The 26558-nt window shown below is 32.7% G+C and overlaps 2 protein-coding genes across 2 annotated transcripts; one reads left to right on the forward strand and one right to left on the reverse strand.

Moving 5' to 3' along the window:
• Nucleotides 1–1414: 1414 nt before the first annotated feature.
• Nucleotides 1415–19005, forward strand: LOC114326242 (enoyl-[acyl-carrier-protein] reductase, mitochondrial). Its single transcript, XM_028274554.2, has 4 exons — nucleotides 1415–1888; nucleotides 9004–9294; nucleotides 9354–9635; nucleotides 18476–19005. The coding sequence occupies exons 2-4, from the start codon at nucleotides 9024–9026 to the stop codon at nucleotides 18934–18936; spliced, it is 1014 nt and encodes a 337-aa protein (XP_028130355.1). The 5' UTR covers nucleotides 1415–1888; nucleotides 9004–9023; the 3' UTR covers nucleotides 18937–19005.
• Nucleotides 19006–20976: 1971 nt separating this feature from the next.
• On the reverse strand, nucleotides 20977–26358 carry LOC126882744 (uncharacterized). The gene is made up of 2 exons (XM_050647734.1): nucleotides 25639–26358; nucleotides 20977–21033 (listed from the first exon to the last, which is right to left on the reverse strand). Exons 1-2 carry the CDS (start codon nucleotides 26356–26358, stop codon nucleotides 20977–20979), a joined length of 777 nt encoding a protein of 258 aa, XP_050503691.1.
• Nucleotides 26359–26558: the final 200 nt, after the last annotated feature.

Below are 26558 nucleotides of genomic sequence, written 5' to 3' on the forward strand. Positions count from 1 at the left end.
CTTTGCCTTTGCCCCTACAGTGTAGGCAACCACAACCGACATTAATATCGTTTTTCTTTATAAAATTTTCAATTTTTATTATTTTCAATTAAAGCCAGTTTATTTATAATCCGCAAACGAGGAGCAATTAGGTGATATGGTTATTTAGCAATTTTACGGCTTTTTATACCCAGAAAATGAAAATTTATTTGAAATCTCAACTTTTTATTTGGTTATATCTCGAAAACGGAAAATCCGCAAATGAAATTTCGAATGGAGGGGTTATCCTCAAATCAGGAGGAATTATTTTAGATATGGTGGATAATACTTTTGCTAATACAGTTTAGGCCCACCAAAATGGAAATCTTTTTTCTTCGGAAAATTCTTAATATTTATGATTTTTAGTTAAAAGTTAAAAATTTTAGTTTAGTAAAAAGGTATATTCATATTCATAATCCTCAAACGAGGAGGAATTAAAAGATATGATTATTTAGTGGTTTTATAGCTTTTGATATTTACAAAAAGGAAATAAACACTTTGGTGCGGCGCCGAAAATTTTTATTTTTTATAACTCTAAAACGGAAAATCCGCAAATGAAATTTCGAATGGAGGGATTTTCTTACGTCAGAAGCAATTATTTTAGATATACATTACAATACAGATAATACTTTTGCAAATACAGTGTAGGACCACCAAAATGGAAAATTTTTTTCTTCGGAAAATTTTTAAGCTTTATGATTTTTAGTTTAAACCAGGTCTATTCGTAATCCTCAAACCAGAAGAAATTAAATGATATAGTTATTGTTATTTTTACAGCTTTTAATAAATATCCCGATAATGGAAATATATACTTTGGCGCTGTCCCGAGAAATTTCGTTTTGATATAATTTAAAAATGGAATATCCGCAAATGAAATTTCAAAGGAGGGATTACCTTTAAGTCAGGAGGAGTTATTTTGACTATGGTACATACTACTTTTAGCCTTACAGTTTAGGTTTACCAAAAGTGAAAATTATTCTGGATTCCTTTGCCCCTACAGTATAGGCAACCAACATTAAAATCGTTTTTCCTTTATAACATTTTCAATTTTCACAATTTTCAATTAAAACCAGTTTATTCATAATCCGCAAACGAGGTGCAATTTTTTGATATGGTTATTTAGTGACTTTACGGCATTTTATACCCTGAAAATCGACATTTATTTTTAGCGCTGCGCCGAAATCTCCACTTTTGATTTGCTTATATCTCGAAAACGGAAACTCCGCAAATGAAATTTTGAATGGTGCAATTATCCGCAAACGAGGTGCAATTTTTTGAGCTATGGTAGAAGTCAAAATTACGACTTTGAAAAAACCGTTTCGCTAACTTTATGACGCTTGGGTATATACCAATAACGTACGACGTAGATATATTAAAATTATGTGACACATGACAGAAGCTCGAAACAAATGACTGTGAATGAAAAGCCCTATATGTGGTACTTAATATTATAAATTTTGTAAGTAGAATTACCACAAAATCTTACAAAAGGAAAAGACAACAGACAACACTTGTTTTTGTTTCAAATTACTTGTTGTTGTTTACATATATTATGATATGATATAAACAAAACTACCTGTTGTTTACAAAAATTTTACAATGCAATATTTTAGCTTTTGTTTCTAAACTACTATAAATTAATATGATTTTATTATAAAAAAACTGAATAATATAGCTACATGTGAAAAACAATTTTTTTATGGAAAGAAATTATCATACACCAAGTCATGACGAATTAATTATTCATTATCATAAAATCTAAAAACACTTGATTGAGTGCACCTTATTAATGGTATTCTAAGTAACAATTAATCAGTTGGACTTTGGAGTGCCTTGATTAAGTTCCAGAACACTATTTGGAAGTAAAAATGTAAGTACCTACTTAATATATTTAAACTAAGGAGATGGCAATTTTATAGTTTAATATCAACAATTCAAAGATGCTCCATTTTTATATATTGTTTGTCTTGTCTATATGTTTTTTTTTTGTTTGTTTTCTGGCATTGGTTTAGAACATTTAGCCACAATTACATAAATAGTTATCACTAGCTCAGTGGAGTAAAGTGTAGTGTGTGTGTGTGTGTGTGTGTGTGTGTGTTGAGTAAATGTCTTGTTACTTAGTAAAGGCGACTTCAAGTATAATACCTATGGTTCCAATTTGTAAATAGTTTTTGCAATATGTTAACTTTCCGAAGACCCTATAAGATTTGGTTTCATGACATGTAGCTCAATATTTTTGTTCAAAAGTATTTTCATTAAGAAATCATTAAAAACTGTAAATTAGCAATCACAGACCCATAAAATAATACTATTAATTATTTTTTATAAGATTTGTATTGTTAAAAGTAATGGTTACAGTATAAGAAGGCAAATACCCTGGATTATAGAGTAGAACTAAAGTAAGAGGTGTCAGAAGAGAAATGGCACAACTTTCGAGTCAACAGTAATCCACACTAGTTCCTATTTAAGAGGAGGAGGTGTGCTTGTATCAAACAGTGTTTCGTTGCACCTCAGCTTACTGTTAATCCAACTGCCGAGTATGTTTTTTATCTTCTTTAGTGATATACTGCATGTTTACAACTTAGACTTATATATTATCATAGACAGAGTGTCATTCAGAACGAAGTGACGACACCATCTTTTTTCTTTGGCTCAGTGCTGTTTCACTCTTACTCATAGTAAAGCTGCGACAGTTGTCCTCCCCTTCCGTGCCTATACTCACACTTAATGTCATCTTAGTTTCTCGATACAATGTGCTAGAAAGAGATGCGCAAACCAGTTCATGAGATCTTGTCATCAGAAAGCATGGAGGGTAGGCTCACTATATGTTAATATATACCTCTATGGTTTACAATCTACCCTATACATAAAATAATAAGTAAATAGTCTGTAAGTAAATTGAGTAGGTACCGTCCAGTGGTGGTTCCCTAAGTACAGTAGGTCTTTTGGCCACACCCTCTTTAGTCTTCTTTCAGCAAAGTGGTTAAGTGAATGAACTATTTATCAATTTGTTGTTGTGGTTAGTTGTGCAATTTTTATATTGTACAGAATGATTCTTCATTACTTACATCTTTGATTATTGGTATGTGGAAGTCATTGTGAAGTGTCTGGTTAGATATATACCACGGAGCTTTATTTATCATAATATGGAGTATTTTTGGATTGGAATGTTTTGAGTATCTTCGTATTTGAAGGTTTACTGCAGCCCCATAGTTCTATTCCATACGCCCAAATTGGTATGAGCAAATACATTAGAATTAGATGATAATACATCCAACTCCCACAGAAAACTGGAAGCACGTTGCCACTAGCGCCTCTGTCAGAAAGAGTTGAACTACGTTTTCTCAACGTAAACATAAAAATTTAATTTTGTTAATTTTTGGATAATTAATTAGCTAATCTTGGTGAATTGTGTTTGTATTTTTACACAAAATGTCTTATAAAATAGGTTCGATAAAATGGATTCTCAGCAAATACCTAGGATGGCAACAAAATTAAGTAAAAAGTGCCTCCAATAACCCCGATGAGAGGGCGTTTAGCTGCAATTTCTTTTTACAAGAAGGCTAACCCAGACTGTATAGGAAATTTATTTTCTATTATTAGGGCTAAGGATACACCTGATAGTGTGAAATTTAGGTGTAACTTATAAAGGGAGCTTCAGATAAAATTAATGATATATTTAAAAGGTATTTTTAAAATTATATACAAGAGAGTGTTGAAAATGTTAAATATAATTTAAAATTAAAATGTTACTTACAAGAAACTCTCCAAAATGTATGTTCTTCTTCTTCATGTGCCATCTCCTCTAAGAAGGTTGGCAACCATCACGGCAATTCGCACTTTCGATACCGCTGCTCTAAAGAGATCAGCAGAAGTGCAATTAAACCAAGCTCTCAAATTGTTTAACCAGGAGATGCGTCTTCTTCCGCGACTCCTTCTACCCTGTATTCTTCCTTGCATTATCAATTGTAACAAGTTATAACGCTCGCCCCTCATAACATGTCTCAGATATTGCAGTTTTCTGACTTTAATTGTATTTAAAACCTCTTTATCTTTTCCCATTCTTCTCAACACCTCGATATTCGTGACTCTATCCACCCAACTTATTCTTAATATTCTTCTGTAGGCCCATAACTCGAAGGCTTCTAATCTGTCCGAAACATCCTTCTTTAATGTCCAAGCCTCCAACCCATAGAATAATACGGAGAACACGTAGCATCTCAGAAGTCTTATCTTTAAAGAAATTGTAATGTCCCTGCTACAGAGTACTTTTTTTAGTTTGTTGAAAGCATTTCTTGCCTGTCCTATTCTTGCTTTAATCTCTTCTGTGTACTCATTAGTTTCATTAATTATTGTACCCAAATATTTATATTTTTCAACCTTTTTAATTTGTTCTCCATGTATTGTTATGCTTTCTTGGCGCTGTTGAACTTTTGTGATTACCATAAATTGTGTCTTTTTTGTGTTTAGGGACAGTCCGTTTTCTTGGCTGACTTCTACCACTCTGTCAACCATTTGTTGTAAATCCTCAAGACATTCGGCTAATAAAATAGTGTCGTCGGCAAACCGTATATTATTGATTGGTCGACCATTTACTTTTATTCCCGTGGTTATGTCTTCTAGTGCTTCCTGGATTATTTCCTCTGAATACAAATTGAACAAAGTAGGAGACAGGACACAGCCCTGTCTGACGCCCCTCTCAATACGTATTTCATTTGAAAAGGCGTTGTTCTCTTTTACCACAGCGATCTGATTATAATAGATAGCACTAATGATCCTGATGTCCCTCATATCTAAGTTTTTCTTTTCAAGTAATTCGATAAGGCGGTTATGTCTGACCTTATCGAAGGCTTTGTTGTAATCCAAGAAACACATATATACTGGCTGATTAACATCCATGCACCTTTGCACAAGTACATTTACAGCGAACAGGGCTTCCCTCGTTCCCATTGCATTTCTAAATCCAAATTGCGTGTCGCTTATGTCCTGCTCAAGTTTGTTATGTATTCTCCGGTGTATAATTTTTAAAAATATTTTGAGTGTATGACTCATTAAACTTATTATCCGGTGGTCTTGGCATTCTTTTGCATTTGGTTTTTTTGGCAGTGTTATGAACGTTGACAGCAGCCAATCTCTGGGAATGATTCCTGTACTGTATATTGTATTAAATAAGTCGACCAATATTCCAATTTGCTGGTCCTCTATTAACCGTATTATGTCTACAGGTATTTGGTCAGGACCTGTTGCCTTGTTGTTCTTTGTTCGCTTTATCGCCTCTAGTACCTCATCTTCTGTTATGTCTGGGCCGTTGTCGAACTTTTCCTGCTCTAGTACTATTTCAGTCCGTTCGTCTTTAAATAGCTCTTGAATATATTCCTGCCATCTTTTAAGCCTTTCACCGACGTCTATAATTATTTTTCCGTTTTTATCCAGCAGTATGTTTGATTTTTTCTTAATATTAGTGCCTGTTATTTCACTAATTTTCTTATGAAGGTTTAAGTTATCATGTTTCTCTACCAACTGTTCAATCTCTGCGCATCTGTCACTATACCATCTTTCCTTTGCCTCTCTGATCTTTCTCCTTATTTCTGTGTGTATAATATTATACATGTTTTTGTCTTTGGTTTTATAAGATCGCCTTGCTTCCATGAGATCTAGAATCTCCTCGGTCATCCATTCATTTTTATTTTTAATTAGTTTAGGTGTAAGTGTTGTCTCACATGTGCGGATAAGAGCATCTTTTAACATGTGCCATTTCCTGTTCGCATCTTCAGTAGGAATAATTTCTATTTTGGTGAGCTCTTCTTTAATTTTTAGTGTGACTTGCTCTTTTGTTGATGGATCTCTCAAACGAGATACTTGTATCGTCTCTACTTTAGTTTTAACCACAGGCTTCTTTAGATTAATTCTAAACCTTCCTACAACTGGGTTGTGATCTGATCTCACATCAGCTCCAGGGTATGATTTTACTGATTTTATGGAATTTCGGTATCGTTTGCAGATGAGAAGGTAGTCAATTTGGTTTCTGATGACGTTATGTTGGTTGTCTGCTGGTGATTTCCATGTATAAAGTCTCCTGGTCGGCAGATCATAATAAGTATTCGTGACAATAAAATCGGTCTCTTGGCAGAATTGAGCCAATCTTTCTCCTCTCTCGTTACGAGTGCCCAGTCCAAAGTTTCCAATAAAATCACCTTGACTTCCTCTACCGATTTTTGCATTTAGATCTCCCATTACTATTGTAACGTCTCTAGACTTGGTTACTTCTAAAGCTTGTTGTAATTCGTTATAAAACTGTTCGAGCTCTTCATCCGATTTATCTGCTGTGGGAGCATATACTTGAATTATATTGACTCTAGACTGGGCTGTTTTGAGTGTTACCATCATAACTCTATCCGAGATGGGTAAGAAGCCAGTTACAAATTTCTGGGTGGTTTTATCAACTAATATCGCTACCCCGTTCCAGTGATTTGGGTCATTGTCATTACCAGAGTAGTATATCTTTGTTTGGCCTACTAATATGTCACCTGAATTGGGCCATCTGGTCTCACTTAATCCTAATATTTTTATGTTAAGTCTTTCCATTTCCTGAATGACATTATGGACTTTACCTGCTTGGTATATTGACTTAACATTCCACGTACCTACCTTCATGCACTTTTTGTCGATTTTAGTCTTCTTTTTGGACGATGTGTTACTGATGGGTATTTCACAGGGATTTCGTTTGATATCGACCTGAGAGGCCCTGTGGTCTATCTGTGATTTGCCTCCCCTGCCGGATCTTGGTCTCCGATATCCATGATCAGTAACAGAGTTACTTTTTTGTACAGCCATGACAATTGTACTAGGGATATCCGTATATGATCTTTAATGTAGTGGTTTCCCCTTGCCTTCTACATCCTTATGCCGTTGACCGTTTTTTTTTTTTTGTTCATCCGCCTTCGAGGCCGATTTCTCAACCCCAGGACAAAAGAGTGCCCTACCACTTACTAACTCATCCGCCCGAAGCCGTTGGTCGGTAAGTGGGAGATTGCTTATACCGGCAATCACTCGGTGAAATTATCGCCATATCTGGCTACCCTCACTTAGTTTAGCCTGCAGACCAATGCAGTTGCCCGGAGTGTGGCACGTGGAGCCATAAGTGAGAGTTAGTTGTCTTATGAGGACCAGTTATCAAGAACCATCTCCCGTCTATGACGCTTGATGTGGTCGTTCCGATAAAAGGTGCTACCTCTATAACACAACCCTACAAAATGTATGTACCTTCCTGCAAATTGTCACAAAACTTTTATAGATAAATATTTTGATCTTTTAATAAAAGCGTATGTAAATAAAATTAACAATAGTAAAAAGGAAAATTTAGTAAATTAAAAAGTAAGAATATAAAATTAAAGAAAATAGCTCACAACTAAATTTGTATTTTGATTTAATCCTATAAAAAAACCTTTCTTTTAAATGCATAGTTTGTGGTTACAACCCATACCACTAGATGGCGCTATTTTGTTTGCTTCCCCAAAATTAATGGAAAATGTCAAGAGTTGTATGTATTATCATCTAATGTAATGTATTTGGTATGAGTGTAGCTTTGTACAGGAGCAGTTTATTTTCAAAAGACAACTGGGACCTTTTATTAAGTAGCCAGTTCATATTTTTCAGTTTAAGAACTAGTTGTTTCTGTTTAGTTTTAATAAGTTTTTCACCCAGATGCAATCCCAAATATTTGACGACTGGTTTTATGGGAATTGGATATTATTTATTGTAACTTATGGACATGCAGATTTTCTTGTTGTAAAAGTCATTTTAAATAAAAGAAATGCAACAAGACCTGCCTATTGGTGACCTTTCTTATTCTAATCGTTTAGGTGCTGTCAAAATTCATGTCTATAATATACAGTTGAGTCCGCGAGTCTTTACCCGTGTGTCATTAATACCTAGCGAGATAAAACACATACTTTTTATCTAGCATCATTCTCTTCCACGTTTGAAACTAATGACAAACCAGCTGCCGCCTGTTATTAAGTAAAAACACATGTTATTTTTATGAACGATCTAGACTCAGTGCATTGAAAAGAAATAGGTACAAAGAAAGACGATTGGGGATGTTTTCATATATTTTAAGTACAATTTCTGACGTTTTGGTTTGTTTACTTTTGTGGCTGTCAGTTTGTTGAATTTTTTGCTGTTATTTTGTCGAATTTTTGCATTTTCAAGTTTTTTATAGTAATACAAACAGTTGTTTTCACAACTAATTTTATATTGGAGTTAGAAATTTTATGATAAGTTTATGTTATTTTACGATAAATTTTGACAACGTACAAATAACCTCATTGTTGACACATTTAAGGAATGCTTGTGTTTAATGTTCCGCCAAAGTGAATAAAATAACAAAAAGAAAATATGTTATCGATTTTTTTTATAAATTGTTTATTTATTTATTAATCAATGATAATAAAAGAATTTATTAAGCTACTTCAAATATAGCTGTAATTATGCCACAAAATTTTAAAGCAAAACTTAAATTTGACATTATATTTATTTGATAACGCCAAATTTTATACTATAACCCGTAATCGGAATAATACCCACTTTCTGTCACTTACTGTTGCGTTTAGTAAATTTCCGACTTATTTCGTATGCTTTAAATGATGACGCCAGAGATATGTTAAGGATAGACTTGGCTAGGGATATGCCACTCATTGCATCGGGGTGTAACGTCGACATATGATTGAGTGGTCTCGCCATCTTTGTCAGTCACATGCGCGGGATCGTTTGGTTAAAAGAGATAGATAGACCACCGATCGATTGTTTCCATGCTGTTTCCGCGTTACGCTTTTTTGGTGAGTATGCCGAGTCTACGCTTAATATGTCAATAGATGACGCACGGGTAAAGACTCGGGACTCAACTGTAAATCTTGCACAGGTATTCTCAGTGTTTGCTATTACCACTTCTTTTCTGTTCGATAGTTAGATTTTTCTATCTTTTAGTGTGATATATACATTTTATAATGCCAACCAAAATAAGATATGCCAACACAGGAGAACCACTCGATGTCCTTTATTTGGAAAATTATGATATGCCAGAACCAGAAAAAGATGAAGCATTGGTCCAAATGATAGCAGCTGCTGTCAATCCCGTAGATATAAATATTGTACAAGGAAAATACCCATTAAAGGTTGATAGTCCTGGGTATGAAGGTATGGGAAAAGTTATAAAAGTTGGTTCTGAAGTGAAGAATCTAAAAGTTGGAGATCATGTTATACCAATTGTTTATGCAGGTATAATATTACATGCTTGTATAAACGACTACACTAACTAAGCATGTTATGTGTTACAGGAACATGGAGGACTCATATCACATTGCCAGAAGAAAGTTTATTCCGCATTCCCAAAAGTATTGACGTTCCTGAAGGGGCTACGTTGCAAGTAAATCCAGTAACAATGTATACGATGCTGAAAGAATTCGTAAACTTAGGACCTGAAGATACAGTTATTCAAAACGGAGCGAATTCTGCTTGTGGAGTTATTGCTATTCAGATGTGCAAGGCATGGGGAATAAAAACTGTGAATGTGGTAAGAGATAGGCCACTGATCGATGACTTGAAAACATTTTTAAAAAGTAAGTTTTTTTGTTACTTAGTTGTTAAAATAATTTATGACATTGACAACCAATAGGGAACTTGCACATTTTTTTATTACATAATATTGTTCAGTTTTGTTTAAAAATAAGATTTCCAAAATAGGGAACTTGCATAAAATTTTAAATTCGAAAAAAATGTTATAAATCACAACAGAACATAATTTAAAACATGTAGACCAGGGCGCATCTATAAAAATATTAGTACATTTGGACGTGGAGAGGTGACTCAATTTTTTTTGTAGAAATTGCTTGAAAATAAATCAAATAATAATATTTGAGTTATCCTCCCTCTCAAAAAGGTCCGGAATATTGTTTAAATAATCAAAATGTCAAAAAATTAAGAAAAAAATCGATTTTTTTCTTGGTTTTTTGATTATAACTTTAAAAGTTTTCATTTTCGAGAAAAGTTGTACTGACATAAAAGTTGCGCAATTAAATTTCCTACAATATAGAATTGGTTAAGAATTTAAAAAATAGTCAACCTTGTTGCAAAATAGCAATCATTGTGAAAAAAACATACAAAAACAAGTATTCGCATTATACGTTTTTCAACCATTTATGCTATACTTAGGACCTTCATATTTCGCCCTGAAAAACTATACCGGGTGGTGAATTGGAAAACGGGCCATAGGAAACTCAATGTAGAATTCTAAATTTTTGAATTCCTGCTTCCCTAATTATTTTACATCAAAAGTCATGAGAAACTATTTGTAGAGGATTAAAATCTGCATTAAAAACAAAAGTTAAAACTGTTCTACAATTTAAACAGAGTCAAAAATTTTAAAAAATACAATACATTTGCCATACCTAAGTAAGTGCGTAAAAGTAAGGCCACACGTTACTATTTCTGAGAGTACGCAAACTATTGACTGAATAAAACAGCTTTATTATTACTACTTTCTCCTCAACTGAGGACATATTTTCGACTTTATTGTTTTTTAAACAATAAAAACGATAAAATAAAAATACTGACAGTTCAAAATATTGTTAATATAATAGTTTCATTGTGACCGAAGGCAACCTTATACACATTCTTGCACTGTCTGTGGCCTAAATTTGGCAAATACTTTGATAACATTTATTATATTTTACAAAATTTTGGAATGTGTTTAATTCGTAAAACAATTTTAACAATTGTTTTCAATAAAGATTTCAATCCTCTACAAATAGTTTTCCATGTCTTTTGATGTAGAATAATTAGGGAAGCAGAAATTCAACAGTTTAGAATTTTACATTTTGTTTCCTATGGCCCGTTTTCCAATTCACCACCCTGTATGATACAGTAAAACAATACTGTATGTTTCATTAAGATCGGTTCAATAGATTTTGTAAAATAAATTTTGAAATCCAGCTTTCGTAAAAAAAATCATTTTTTCAAAATGTTACAGGACTCAAAATAAAGCAGATAGCAAGTTGAAAATTTTTTTGCATATAGAAGTGTAATGTACCTTTCATTTGCAATTTTGCAAAATTAAAATCGATTAACACCACGGCGTCAGGAATTTTTTTAAATAAACATTAATTATTGGTGCTACGCGCAGGACAGCGGATAGTTTGTTTTGATTGGGCATTCCAATGACCTTTGATAATGATTGATACATTTTAATTTTTATTACATTTCGATATAAATAAATAAATTGTTTATTGCAAAATAAAAACACATACTCTATCCTTTGAAATAACACTTTTATTAGCAAAAACTTTCTTTGTTAATATATTTTAACTTAAATAATAAAAGTTTATTATTTTTAAACATGTGCAATTGTTTAAACAATATTTCACAAACAATAATAAAATTAGTTTGATTTTTGTGGAATTCAAATATTAAAATACAACAAAATAAAAAGAGTAAGAAAATAATATATTAGATAAAGATTGGAAGAAATTTTGGTGGAAATCAACTTGTGTGAATCGAACACCGCTGTCCTGCGCGTAGCACCAAAAATTATTGTTTATTTCAAAAATTTTCTGACGCCGTGGTAATTAATCGATTTTAATTTTGAAAATTGCAAATGAAAGGTACAGTACACTTCTATAAGCAAAAAAAAATCAACTTGCTCTCTGCTTTATTTTCAGTCCTGAAACATTTTGAAAAAATGAATTTTTTTTGCGAAAGCTGGATTGCAAAATTTATTTTGCAAAATCTATTGAACCGATCTTAATAAAATTTACAGTATTGTTTTACTGTATTATAAAGTTTTTCTGGGTGAAATATGAATGTCCTAAGTGTAGCATAAATAGCGATGTGAAATTACGTGTAATTTCAGAAATTGTAAGTTACACGTGTAAAATTACCCAAAAATTACAAACCAGATGTAATTTATGTAACTTATGTAATTTATGTTCATTGTATTAAAAAATCAATTGTTTGCATTCATATTGAATATAATAAACACAAAGTAACTACATACTTATGAAATAAAGAAAAGTGGATAAGAAATACATACAAATAATAAAGAAATGAAAACATAGGTTCTTTAGTTTTGTTTTAAGCGGCTTTTATAAATCACAACTTCCTTTTTCGCAGACAACTGGAGACCTTCTTGTTATAAAACGTCGAAGTTTCAATTGTTTGCTCTTCCAATGAGCCTTGTGTAATTTTTTTTATCTCCGGCAAATCCAGAACTGCATCCTGAAATTAAATAGGAAAGTGTAAACATAGAGAGTAAAAATAATGGGTTTATAATATAATATATACAGATCTAACTACCTTGTTTTCGGCATCTGAAGTATCCTTCTCGACTTCCGTTTTTTTTTGGGGTTGTTCTGTGCCTTTACCCTGAAATTGATAATTTTGGAATATAAACAATAAATATGTATGTGTTTACACTAATTTACCGATTTCATTAAGACGTTTTCTAAAATGTTCACTTTGCTTTGTCTCAAAATGCGTGCTGGTCTCTGTTCCCTAGTTTCCATTCTTTGATCAATTTCATCATCGGTCATTGCAAAGTCAGCAAAATTAAAATCATCGTCGGAATTTCCATTTCCTGTTGTATTTGAATGCCATGATGATATTGTCTGAAAACATAAGATTTATAATTTTTTATTCGAAAACGGTGGAATGCATTGGAAAATCGGAAAAGAAGCAAACTGCATATATCACATGCACATATCACATATCTAAAAAATGCCTAAATTTAAAATTACCTCGTCTAATTCTTCCTCTTCGGAAATATGGTTTTCAATTACTTCTATCTCCTTCTGTAAGTTTCTACCTTCTATCGAAACGTTGTTCTGTACAGTCTCTTCTATAGGATATTGACTTTGTATGTGATGTTGTCGTGAACGTTTCAGCAATTTTGAATTATATTGTATATAATTTAAATTTGCTGCCCTTTGAGTTGTTAGGCGATTTCTTCTCTTCGTATGAATGCTGCTCTGGGAGCTAAAGCTTCTCTCTGTTGCCGCAGAAGTGCACGGCATTGTCAATATCCTGACTGCAACTTTGGAGAGGCATGAATGTCCACAAAATCCTTTCCACCATGTAACCAAAGAGACATTATCGAGTATGTTCCATAAAAATGTTTCGCCAAAAAAGTCTGTTTTAGCTAAATAGTTTCCTAAATCCTCAGTAATCTTTGACACTCCTTCATCACCAATCTCTATCGTGGTCGTGGTTGACATAGTAGTAATGTATTTCATCGCTTCAATCCTTTCGGCTGATGATAAATTTGCACCAACAGACCGAGGGTTTAGTAAGTCTGCGGCAAAATGGATCGGTTGAAGGGCGTATTCCTTCCTTGATATAAATTTATCCATCGCTTCTGTTTTTTCGCAATCCGTTAGTTTCACGCATTCTAAATGAGTAGATATGTTACTACCGATTTTCGCGAAAGTTTCACAAACCAAATGAATTGACGAAGAATCTCCTTCAAGACGTGTTATTGCTTCAGTAATTGGCTTAAGCAATTCAACAAGAGCGCTAGAATTTATCCAGAATCCTTCATCAAGTAAATTTGCTTTTGCGCTGCGTATTCTATCTTGAATTGTTTTATCTGGAGATATTGCTAGACGTTGTAGGACGGACTTGCATTTAGTCAGATCTTGAAGACATTTTACATGTGAACCCCATCTTGTTTTTACAGGTAGGCTAAGAGACACTCCACACTTCATCTCATTTCTTATTTCTGTGAATTGAGCTCTCAGTACTTGACACTGGTTAATAGTTTTAACGATATGTATAATATGTGACAAATGTGTCTCTATTGAAGATAATTTCAAAATATCGCTGCACAATAAATGTAATGTGTGCGCTAAACAGCCGTATGATACAAGATGGGGATACATCTCTTCACATTGTCTCACAGCCTTCCTCATATTCTTTGCGTTATCAGTCACAATAGCGAAAAATTTTTTAGGTCCATACTCCTCCAGAACTTCAACCATTAATTTTGTTATATATTCTGCGGTATGCTTCTCTGCTTTTGTTAGTACTGATTTGACAAATAACGGTTCGGGTGTTGTAACAATGAAATTAATTACACTTTCATTTCGCAAGTTGGACCAACCATCGCATTGCAATGATAAATTGTCAGCTTGCTTAATTTTATCATTAACTTGAACTTCAACTCGCTCGTACTCTTCGGTCAGGAGACGATTTGATAACATATATCTCGATGGTAAGGTGTATGAAGGTCTAATTTTTTTAAAAAACAATTTCCAATCTTCATTCTCGGTAATTGAATGTGGTGCTGAACTGGTGTAAATAGCTCTAGCAAGCAAAATATTCAATTCGTTATTTTGTTCGTGTGTCATTCGATCACAAAATGATTGTATTCTGTTGATTTTTGTGCAAACAGGTGTTTCCACATGAATGTTATCAGAAGCAGATGTTGATGCTGTGGAAACCGTTGATGATGTACAAGCAGCATCAGTGTTATCGTTATCCAATTTTGCCGATGTGATCTTTTTCATGGATGTTTCAAATGGAAATTTAGAGTGATTCCCCTTTGACTTTGGAGTTAAAATATTGAATTTAAGTTTTATCATATGCGGCACATAAGTGCATTGTTGAAGATGAGATTTCATTCTTGTAGCATTTTTTGCATGTACACTCTTGCAAAATTTACACCTCACATTTATGGTCTTTTGATTAGAAGAACCCGCAGGTAACACTTCAAAATAAAGCCAGATATCTGTCTTACGTTTCACCATGTTTTATGACCTAAAAAAAATATTCAGGTAGACTTAAACATTAAGAAGGGAAAAAACATTATTTTTCAAAGTATTTGATGGGCACGAGGGCATAAAAAATTGTTAGGCATCCTTAAATAGAAGAAAGATTAAAATTGAATCTGTGTAACAATTTAATGAAATTCGAATAAGCAGAATACTGGATCGGACAACTACATTATTTTGCCCTCAACGTTATCAAAATTTTTTATTTAGTAAGTTATGTCAGTGTAATTCAATTACACATGCTACATGCACAAGTACCCCGTTGCTCCTATCATTCTTATAGTTATTGTACAGTAAACTAATCTAAAAAATCGAATAAAACTTGGTAAACCGAATTCAGAATTAAGTACTGTAGCCACATATAAAATGACGCGCGTTAGATTTAACGTACAGTCGATATGCGATAGGCCCGCCCCTGTGTTTCCCAATCTAAGGTTGCTATGGACATCACCGGCACGTGTTTTGCTGTTTGTAGAAATAATATATTTCTTACCTTATAGTTTCTGTGCTTCCTTATAAATAAATGTAAAGTAACCAACGCTGCGTGAATGAATAGAGAAAGAACAGTCGAAAACTAACTTATACATACACATTACACATACAATAACAGAAATGTAAACATAACCTGCCTGACTCAGACTAAGGAACGACTAACGAGCGACGAGCGTAATAGCACCCACTGGTTCGCGCGCGCCGGCACCGGCGCACCGCACTTACGACAATTGCGCGCGCATAAGTTGCCATAATATATGTAATTTTACCAGTAATTACATAAATTACGGTAATTTATGTAAATTTATCATAAGTTACGTTAAATTTCATAAATTACGTAAATTCCAAAAATTACATAAATTACATTAAGTTACGGGTATCATGTAATATTACCGTAAGTTACGTGTAATTTATGTAACGTAAGTTATGTAATTTTACAACTCACATCACTAAGCATAAATGGTTGAAAAACGTAAAATGCGAATACTTGTTTTTGTATGGTTTTTTCGCAATTATTGCTATTTTGCAACTAGGGTGACTATTTTTTAAATTTTTAACCAATTCTATATTGTAGAAAATTCAATTACGCAACTTTTATGTCAATACAACTTTTCTCGAAATGGAATACTTTTAAAGTTATAATCAAAAAACGAAGAAAAAAATCGAATTTTTCCTTCAATTTTTGATATTTTGATTATTTAAACAATGTTCCGGACCTTTTTGAGAGGGAGGATAACTCGAATATTATTATTTGATTTATTTTCAAGCAATTTCTGCAAAAAAATTTGAGTCACCTCTCAACGTCCATCTCAAAACTGATGCGCCCTGGACTAATGTATCAAAGATAAAAAAGTTGTTTTTGTGTTCCGTTTGGCTCCTAAAGACGATTCTAAATTCAAATTATTTCAGCTAGCCCAAATTGTACATTCTTTCATGGTTTTTGCTGTAAATTTTAAAGAACTGCTTGGATTGACATGAAATTTGGCGTACGCATAGCTAACATGTCAAAGAAAAAAAGTGATATGGTGCCGATCTGTGCTTTTGCCCTGGGGGTGACTTTTTTCACCCCATCTCGGGGCTGAAAAAAATATATGTCCAAGATAAGCCCCGAAATGGATAAACTGACTAATTTTAAGCAACTTTTGTTCCATAGAGTTTTTCACCAAATCAATACTTTTCTAGTTATTTGCAAGTGAATATGTTTATTTTTCAACAAAATAACCACGTTTTTAGACGGTTTTTCGCAAACAACTCAAAACGTAAGCATTTTGTCGAAAAAATATTCTTAGCAAAACTATAGCCTATAAAAAAGTAAAAAAAAACTGGATATATATTAGGTCTCTATACCTAGCAAAAGGTTGATGAAAAATAGGTTCATATTCCAAAAATTCCAAATAGAATAATTCAATGTGAAATATCCAAATAATGAAGCATTTTTGGGGAACACACATTACAACTTTTTTAAAGTGTTTAAAAAATGCTATATTTTTGTTTTTATAAAAAAAAATTTCTAGCATCAAATGTAAGCAAGTTGCGCTCAAAATAAAGTTGGTACCTTTTTTTTGGCAAAAAAAAAATCAGGAAGATCACCCCCCAATTAGCAACTTACATGAAATTAATCGTTACCGCTTCACAAGTTACTTTACTTATGTTGTGTTTATATGATCTGTAAGTTTCATCGATTCAAAGTGCTTATTTTTGAAAAAATTTGGTTTTTAAGTAAATTTTTTAAAAATTTTAATTTTGAAAAAATGCCTTCTTTCAGAGTAACTTAAAAATGATTAGAGATACCAAAAATCTTAAACAATAAAAAAGTCGGCTTTACTTTTCTGTATATTTTGTATTTTTTTGTTTTTCTGTAAGACAAACATTGGTTAAGATTCGGTGTTTCTAAATTTGCATACACTCGTGATAAGTGAGTCGTTCAAGCCTTTTTAACTACAGCTCTTTAAAAAATAAGGACTTTGAACCGATGAAACTTACAGATCATATGATCAATACATACGCGAGTAAAAAACTTGTGAAGTGGTAACAATTAAGTTCATTTGAAATGCTAATTAGGGGGTGATTTTCCCGATATCTTACCAAAAAAAAGGGACCAACTTTATTTTGAGCGTAACTTGTTTACTTTTGATGCTAAAATTTTTTTTTAAACAAAAATAAGCATTTTTTAATCACTTTAAAAAAGTTAAAATGAGTTTTCCCCAAAAAAGTGCTTTGTTTTTTGGTTATGGCACGTTAAAATATTCGATTTGGAATTTGAAGAATATGAACCTATTTTTCATTAGCTATAACTCTGCTTCTACTCGGTATAGTCACCTAATATATACACTTTGTTTTCACTTTTTTACGTGCTATATTTTTGATAAGAATTTTTTTTGTCGACCAAATACTTACTTTTTGAGTTTATTTGCGAAAAACCGTCTGAAAACGTGGTTATTTTGTAGAAAAATTAAAATATTCACTCACAAATAACTCGAAAAGTATTAACTTGGTGAAAAAACTTTATAGAACAAAAGTTGCTTAGAATTAGTCATTTTATCCATTTCCGGACTTATTTCAAACAAATATTTTTCACCCCCAAAAGGGGGTGAAACTCACCCCTAGGGCAAAAGCACACATCGGCACAATATCACTTTTTTTCTATTGACTTGTTAGCTATGTGTATGCCAAATTTCATGTCAACGTACTAAAAACGCGTCGTGACGTCATATGATTATATGTTTACATTCTGCACCAACAAAATAAACAAAATTGTATATAATTTTAAATTAGACATTATAAACGTCAGTAGAAAATACGTTTGATCGTTTGAACTATTTTAAATCCATAGAAAACTTGTACTTTTAGAAAATGGCACTAAACAACACTTATGGTGTTTTCTTTTATTTTCCATAGTAAACCTTGTTTCCTTTCCTTCAAAAACTGTATCAAACTCCAATCTCAACAAACTGGTATATATTATTAAAATGCCATAGTCTTCTGTATTTTAAAATAGTTCAAACAACCCGTGACGTCACATAGTTTAACTTTATGGTTATATTTAGGTGTATTCTTTTCTTCTCCTTTAGTTTATTGGCCTCCACCTACTTGGATATTATTATTCTAAATTCCCAATATCTATAACAGTTTGTGTTATTTTATAGGTTTAGGTGCTACATATGTTTTTACTGAAGAAGAAATTAAAAAAACCGACATATTTAAAACTGGAGAGTTGAACAATCCTGTATTAGGACTCAACTGCATTGGTGGAAGTTCAGCCACTAGCATTATGAGGCATTTGAGTGAGGAAGGAGTGTTAGTAACTTACGGTGGTATGTCGTTAGAACCCGTTACAGCTTCTACAACGGCTCTGGTCTTCAAGAATATCCGACTGGAAGGTTTCAACATGAGCCGATGGAATAATAAAGAAGAGAATTTCGCCAAACTTCCTAAAATATTGAATGAGATCGTTGATATGGTGTTAGAGGAGAAGCTGAAAGCACCACCGCACGCGTTAGTTGATTTTTTGAATTATAAGGAAGCTTTAAGAAATACCCTAAGTCCAGGTGGTATGATTGGAAAAAAATTCATTTTGGATTTTAGGAATTTGAGTAGTAAAATTTAAGGATGTATTATAATATATTTTATGAAATTAAAACAACACATTATACCTAATAAAAATTGTTTACTTTTATTTGTGTATTCTTTTACTGGAGGTTTTGAGATAATTTTGGATCTTCATGAGATCTTTTTCTGTTCAAACTTCAAACTAATGAGATCGTTGTTCGCTCAACTACACCGCTCATCAGTATTTTGATTGGAAAACATATTTTCATGAGTTGAACGCTTAGAATATTTTTTAGTATCAAAAGTAGTCATTTTATCTATGACACACGCAAACTAATCTACTTCTTCATATACTATGTCCTTTCAGAACGTTGGATACCATCATAGCTATCTTAATTTTATTCACTGCCACCCTAAATAGCATGCTTGTATCAACACAATACCAATCTCACAACTTCTTCAACCGTGAGGTTCTTCTTCGTCTTGGACTGCGCTTGCCTGCTATTTTCCCTGCATAATATTTTGTAGCAACCGATATTTGGGCCCCCTCGTTCATGTCCGAAATACTCGAGGTTTCTGTTCTTGATGCTTTTTACAATCTCAGTCTTGCTGAGAAGTTCTGGTATTAGGCTTCTTTCTAGTTCCAGCGAAGTAGGCGGATTCTCAGTGCCAATTTTAGATATCTGTTACATAGGACACGCGCCAACTCGCAACTTTTAATGACAAACATTTATCAAATTAACATGTACACCGGCCAGTTCGTGACTTTTCTACTACCTGAACCTGCCAACTCGAAACCTTCTACAGGTGAATTCGAAACCATGGATTAAATCTAATACCTCAGGTAGTTAGGTTAAAACGTAAGAAATAAATTTGAACAGTAACGGGTTCAGCCCACATGGGGCCTATCGCAAATGTATACCTTTCATTAATGTTTATTGATATACAAAGCTCCAATTCTATTTTACTTCAACTCATTTTAAAGCTTTTTCAATAAACTAATCGGTTCTTTTTTCAGTTTTCTGGTAAAATGTCGTAACTTATAGACGAAAATTCTTAAAATCGGCTGTTTTTCATTTAAATTGTCAATAAATAAGTAAATTGAGAAAAAATTGGTCAGCTTTGCATAAATTTTGTTATTCTATCCATATAGAAATTAAAACCATTGTTACATATTATGGTAGTTACACTGAGTTTCATAAAAACCGTGTATTGTTACTCATTTCTTTGGGCTATTTCACGTAATATCGAGATAGAAGTTTTATTTTTACATGAGTTAATAATGTTTAACTGACTTAATTTATAGTTCTATAAGCAACAATTAAGTATAGCAAGATTTATAAAACCTTGTTTAAATTGTTTTACATGCACTATAATGCGGTTATCTTAAATTTTGTTTTAAATGCTTTTCTCCTTATATTACTGGTACATCAAATTGTTGATAACCAACATAAGTGTTTGTTACTACTCAAAATATTAAAAAAACTTACCATCGGTAGAAACGCCTTGCAACCACATGCAGAACAATACCAAAAAATGTTTTCCACTTTTTAGCACTTTCTTTAAGTGAAATTTATAATTATTTACCACCAATAACTTACACCCACGTTCTGTTACAAGAATTTCAGCCATTTTTAGAAAATTTATCTGGATTTTCTCTAGTAACTCTTCCAAAAGACAATACATAAATGTATGTTACACCACCTTCAAAGAGGGTAATTTATACAGATACATACCTGAAATACCGGTATTAGATTATCAACATTACTTAAAAAATGAAAGTTACAAATTCACCGGTAGTTAGTGGGTTATCGAAAAATTACCTGCGCGCCAGAGTTGCAAGTTGGCCTGTAATTAGGATGGGGGATTAAAATAGTTACGAATTCACCGGGACCTCTTACATAATACCTTTGTTTTGTATTTATTTATACAAAGTATTATTTCTGCTTCTGATGGTTAATGCTGGTAAAAAACTGATATGCTGAATTAAAAACTGAATTTTATTTGTACACTGCTACAATATGATATAACCTTACGACATGATGATTATGATTGACATTGTCATGCGCGCTGTCACCAGCTGACATGGAACGAGCAATTATTTGCCATACACTTGTGTATTCTGCAACATACCGCCAGCCTTGAAATACCCTGGCTATTTCAAAAAGAAACAAAAAAAAACAATAAACTACATTACAATAAAGGGTCATAATTGCCCAGTATACATCAAAACATAGAAATGAACTTAAATGTCTGTTGGTAATATGCACACGCGTGAGAGAGCTCTTGTCACTTCACCATTGTTTGTTTTTATTGTCACAACACGTATTCTATTGTCTCTGCCTCGATGTACCATTGAAATACGTCCTAACCTCCACTGTAGAGGTGGTAAGTTGTCTTCTCTAAGACACACTAGCTGGTCTATCTTCACTTCTTGGTTGCTAACAGTCCTCCATTTGGATCTTGACTGAAGTTGAGTTAAATATTCTGTTGACCATCTTGCCCAAAAATGTTGGAGCACTTGAGTCATATGTTGAAACGTGTTGAGATTTGAAATTCTTCGTATGTCTGGCTCAGGAAAGGTTGTTAATGGTGAAAAGATTAAAAAATGACCTGGGGTCAAAGGTTGAAAATCTGATGGGTTAGAGGATAAAGGAGTTAAAGGTCTGGAATTAAGACATGCTTCAATTTGTGTTGTCAAAGTTCCAAAATTATCTACTGAGAATATATGATTTCCCACAATTCTTTTAAGATGAAATTTAAATGATTTGACTGCTGCCTCCCAAATTCCCCCATAATGTGGTGATCTAGCAGGAATGAACTGCCACTTTATTGATTCTACTGTCAAAAAACTGTTAATTTCTGGTCTGGAATTCTGTACTAAATCGTACATTGATTTGAGTTGATTATTAGCCCCCACAAAAGTTGTGGCATTGTCCGATGAGATAGTCAATGGTTTACCTCTACGACTGATAAATCGTTTTAAGCAATTTAAAAAACTTTCAGTTGTTAAGTCTATTACAAGTTCTAAATGTGTAGCCTTTGTGCTAAAACAAACAAATATGCAAACATATATATGGATGATTTTTGAATTGCGTAATTTATTAGCTTTAACTGAGAATGGTCCACAATAATCTAAACCTGTATGTAAAAATGCTCTAGCAGGAGTAATTCGCTTCTCTGGTAAGTCACCCATAAGTTGATTGACTGAACTTGGCCTATTTTTAAAACATACAATGCACTTTCTTAAAATTCGTTTTACTGTAGTTAAACCTGATAATATCCAAAATCTAGTTCTCAATGTTGATAACAATAGTTGTGGACCAGCATGCAAGTTTTTATAATGTTCATCCCGAATGATACAAGTAGTAATGTGATGGTCTGAAGGTAAAAGTATTGGATGTCTTTGAGAAAAAGGTAAAAAATCTGCATTTTTGATCCTACCACCAACTCTGAGAATACCATCTTTAAGAAATGGATTAAGTGAAATAAGATTGCTATTCTTTTTGACTGTATTACCTTTCAAAATCTGTGAAATTTCTGATTGGAAACATTCATTCTGTACAAGTTTTACAATAGTATTTAAACTGACTTCCAGTTCTGGTATAGAAATTTGGCCACAATATTTGTCTGATTTATTAAGACAGTTATGTTTAAATCTTAAAAGCAATGCTATTATTCTTTGTAACCTTGATATTGAAGAATATTTATGGATTATACTAAATGGTTCCTTTTCTTTAACATGAGCTGATAACTGGTATTTAGGTCTTTTTTCTGGTAAATCCTTTACTGATTTAAATTTCGGTATAGGCCAGTTGTCTTCACTTTCTGATAACCATGAAGGTCCATGCCACCACAAGGAAGAAGTTGACAATGTTTTTGAGTCTATTCCTCTTGAAATAAGGTCTGCTGGATTTTCCTTTGAAGGAACATGTCTCCATTCATTTGCCTTGCTGTTTTCATGAATGTGAGCAATTCTGTTTGATACAAAAGGTTTCCAAACATGAGATTCGCTGTTTATCCATTGAATAACTATAGCTGAATCTGTCCAAAATGTAAATTTGGCAAAATTAATATCTGAACAATCTCTTACCTTTTTTACTAAATCTGTTAATATCATTGCTGCGCATAACTCTAATTTTGGAATTGTAAGTACCTTTAATGGTGCTACTCTACTTTTTGCAATAAGTAACTGACTCTGTTTCTGATCGTGATACTGACTAACAATATATAAACAAGCTCCGTAAGCTGCTTCAGATGCATCGCAAAATCCATGCAATTCTGTATATGTCCCTTGAAACAATGTAACATGTCGTGGAATACTGATTTGATTTAATTCTGTTAACTGATTTATAAAGTCTACAAAACAAGTATGAAGTTCAGCAGGAACTGATTCATCCCACTTTAAATTAAGTTTCCACAACTTCTGTAATATTATCTTTGCTTGAATGACATAAGGTCCTACTAAACCTAAAGGATCAAAAATTTGAGATATTGTTGACAAAATTGATCTCTTTGTAATTTTTTCAGTGTCTTTACATTTAATTTTGAATAACAAGTTATCTTGACCTGACTGCCAAGTTATTCCCAAAGTTTTATTTTCCTCTTTGCTTGAGATAAAATATTCTATACCTACTTGTTCTTGCTCTCCTGGTGAGAATATATCTTTGTCGTTGGACATCCATTTTCTTAATATAAATTTTGATTTGCTAAGAATTTCCTGTAACTTATTTTTCAACTGTTTTGCCTGTTCTGCAGTTTCACATCCATATAACAAATCATCAACATAGAATCCATTTCTGATTGCTACTGCTACATCTGGATCTGTTTCCTCAATTTCATTGGCTAGTTGGGTTAGGCTTCTTATCGCTAAGAATGGTGCACTTGCTGTTCCATATGTTACTGTTTTAAGTTTAAGATGTTGGATCTCTTCTGAGGGATTTGTACGCCATACGATTCTCTGATAGTTCTGGTAGTTTTCACTTACTAAGATTTGTCTGTACATTTTCTCAATGTCTGCTGCTAAAACTATATTAAAAAATCTGAATCTTATTAAGATAGAAAGAAGATCACTCTGTATAGTTGGTCCAACCTTTAAGCAATCATTTAATGATAAGCCTGTAGTTGTTTTTGCTGACCCATCAAAAACAACCCTTAATTTAGTAGTAGTATTATCTGATTTTAGAACTCCATGATGTGGTAGATAGTATGAGGGATACTTTAAATCCTCTACTGTTATAGGTGACATATGTCCCAAATCCTGATATTCCTTGATAAAGTCTGTGTATAACCTTTTATACTCTGGATTTTTGATTAATTTTCTTTCTAAACTAGAAAATCTGTCGAGTGCTGTTTGTAATGAATCTCCTAAGTTCTGTATGTTGTCTTTTGCTAACAGTGGAACAACAATTTGTCCTTCTTGATTTTTCTGAAAACATGTCTGATAGTCTTTTTCACATGATTCTTCTTCTTTAGTTAGACATTTTGAATTATCAATATTTTCTATTTCCCAAAATTGTTTGATCTGATCATTAATGCTGTTGACAGTAAAATTACACCTGATGGTTAGTTTATTTGAATGAAATGGAACATTCCCAGTAATAACCCAACCTAGCATGGTTTTTTGCAAAATAGGTAAAAATCTGTTAAGTCGAATTTGTCCAATGCATAATAAATCATAGAATATAGAGGCACCTAATAAAATATCTATTTTCCCTGGTTTATAAAATGTTTCGTCTGCTAAAGTTACATTTTCTGGTATAGTAAATTCATTTCTGTTAAGATTGACTGTAGGTAATGTTTCTGTAATTTTATCTATAACTAAGAAAGAACTTTCAATCTGATATGCATTTACTCGAGACTTAATATTTGTAGTCACTGAATGGTTTATATGAGTTATTTTGTCATTTATACCTGATACTGGTATATTTATACATGACTTATCAAGTTTCAATTTTTTGCAAAGATCTGCTGTGATAAAATTTGATTGTGATCCTGAATCAAGTAATGCCCTTGCTTCAAATGTATTACCTGACTGGTCAAAAATATGTATAACTGCTGTTGCTAATAAAACTTCTGATTGATGATTGGCGCTTGAATTTAGAACTACTGATGTTGATGGCTGCGCTGAATTAATCTGTACTGTATTTACCTGGTTGTGCTCATTCATTGAGTTCCCAAATGATTCTGATTCTTGGTTCATATTGATGTGGCTTTGTTGCTGATCTGTTTGAAATCTAGAATTTGAGTAATGTAACAACGAGTTGTGACTTCTCGTGCAAAATTTACAACCTCTGGTTGATACACACTTCTCTATTGAATGATTTCCTCTTAAACAGTTTGTGCATAATTTCATTTTTTGTACTTCAACATTTCTTTGTTTTACGGATAATTGTAGAAACTTATTACAATAAAAAATTGAGTGTGATTCTTTACAATAAAAACATTTAAAATTCTGATTAGTTTGATTTACGAATGATTGTACTTTATTTTTGTTATGTGGTTGATTATTATTTTTATGGTTTGCACCATGTGTTTGTTTATCATTATTTGCATAAAGAGTTTCTAAAAGACGAGAACGCTGACCTAAAAAATTTAAAAATTCTTCAATTGTTGGAAGTGCCTTTTTGCTTATATTCTCCGATTCCCACTGACGTCTTGTGTTATTGTCTAACTTAGAAGTTATTAAATATATTAACATTGTTGACCACTCCTTTACAGGTTGTTTAAATGATTCTAATACCCTTATATTTTTATTTACCTCATCAATCAGTTTTCTCAGCTGAGAAGGTGATTCTTTTTGTATCACGGATAACTCAAATAACGCCCGAACATGAGAATGTACTATGAGTTTATCATTTTGAAATCTATCTGTTAAGATTGACCAAGCAATCGTATAATTTTCATTCGTAACCTCCAAAGAGGAAATTACTGCTGCCGCACTGTCTGTCAAACAAGATTTGAGATAATAAAATTTTTTAATGTTACTTAAATTAGGATCATTGCCAATTAAACTAGTGAACCCGTCATAAAACTCAAGCCATGAGCTCCCACTTTCTGAATCCCCATTTTCTGAGGCCCCACTGAACCTTGGAAGATCAATACAAGGTAACCTTATGTCTTGTGAAGCTTGTAACTGTGAACTACAACTTGTATTTATTGTGTCTGCTTGTTGATTAAATGTCTGTTTTTTTATTAAAATATCCGCTTTTGATATACAATCAAAAAACTTCTTTTCATATTCTTCTAGTTCAGCTTCATATTCCTTACTTTTATTTTTTGTCTCATCTAAATCTAATACCATAAGCTGAACCATTACGGAGTTAAAGTCTGACAATAAATCTTTTGCTACTGCTAGTCTGCATTCTAACTGATCTTTGTTTGCTTTACCTGACTCTACATCTTTTATAAAATTAAAAAATCTCGTTAACTGACCTTTTAAGGAAGTTTTAGTGGTTTTTAAGGTATTTTCATCTGTCATTCTGATGATTTATAAAAATTTACTGTTACAATACAAAACAACACAAATTAGATGCAAGTCATGCATAGGAATTTTTTATAAAAAAGGATATTACATAGGATACCTGATGTCCAATGATTTTCTGATAATTTGCTTTGATTTTCTGTAATCCTGGCGTGGCCCGGTCATTAACCTCTGCTTCGAAATGGCCGCCAAAGCCA

Source organism: Diabrotica virgifera, chromosome 3 (genome assembly GCF_917563875.1).
Source record: "Diabrotica virgifera virgifera chromosome 3, PGI_DIABVI_V3a".
Classification (NCBI taxonomy): Eukaryota; Metazoa; Arthropoda; class Insecta; order Coleoptera; family Chrysomelidae; genus Diabrotica; species Diabrotica virgifera.

Bases quoted from the DNA above. Each gene is read 5' to 3' on its own strand.
- LOC114326242 (XM_028274554.2), top strand. From the start codon at position 9,024: ATGCCAACCAAAATAAGATATGCCAACACAGGAGAACCACTCGATGTC. The intron at 9,295-9,353 runs GTATAATATTAC...TATGTGTTACAG, and splicing joins TATACCAATTGTTTATGCAG to GAACATGGAGGACTCATATC. The intron at 9,636-18,475 runs GTAAGTTTTTTT...GTTATTTTATAG, and splicing joins CTTGAAAACATTTTTAAAAA to GTTTAGGTGCTACATATGTT.
- LOC126882744 (XM_050647734.1), bottom strand. From the start codon at position 26,358: ATGACAGATGAAAATACCTTAAAAACCACTAAAACTTCCTTAAAAGGT. The intron at 21,034-25,638 runs GTAAATAAAAAT...TTTTTGAAATAG, and splicing joins TGAGAAAACTGATTGATGAG to CCAGGGTATTTCAAGGCTGG.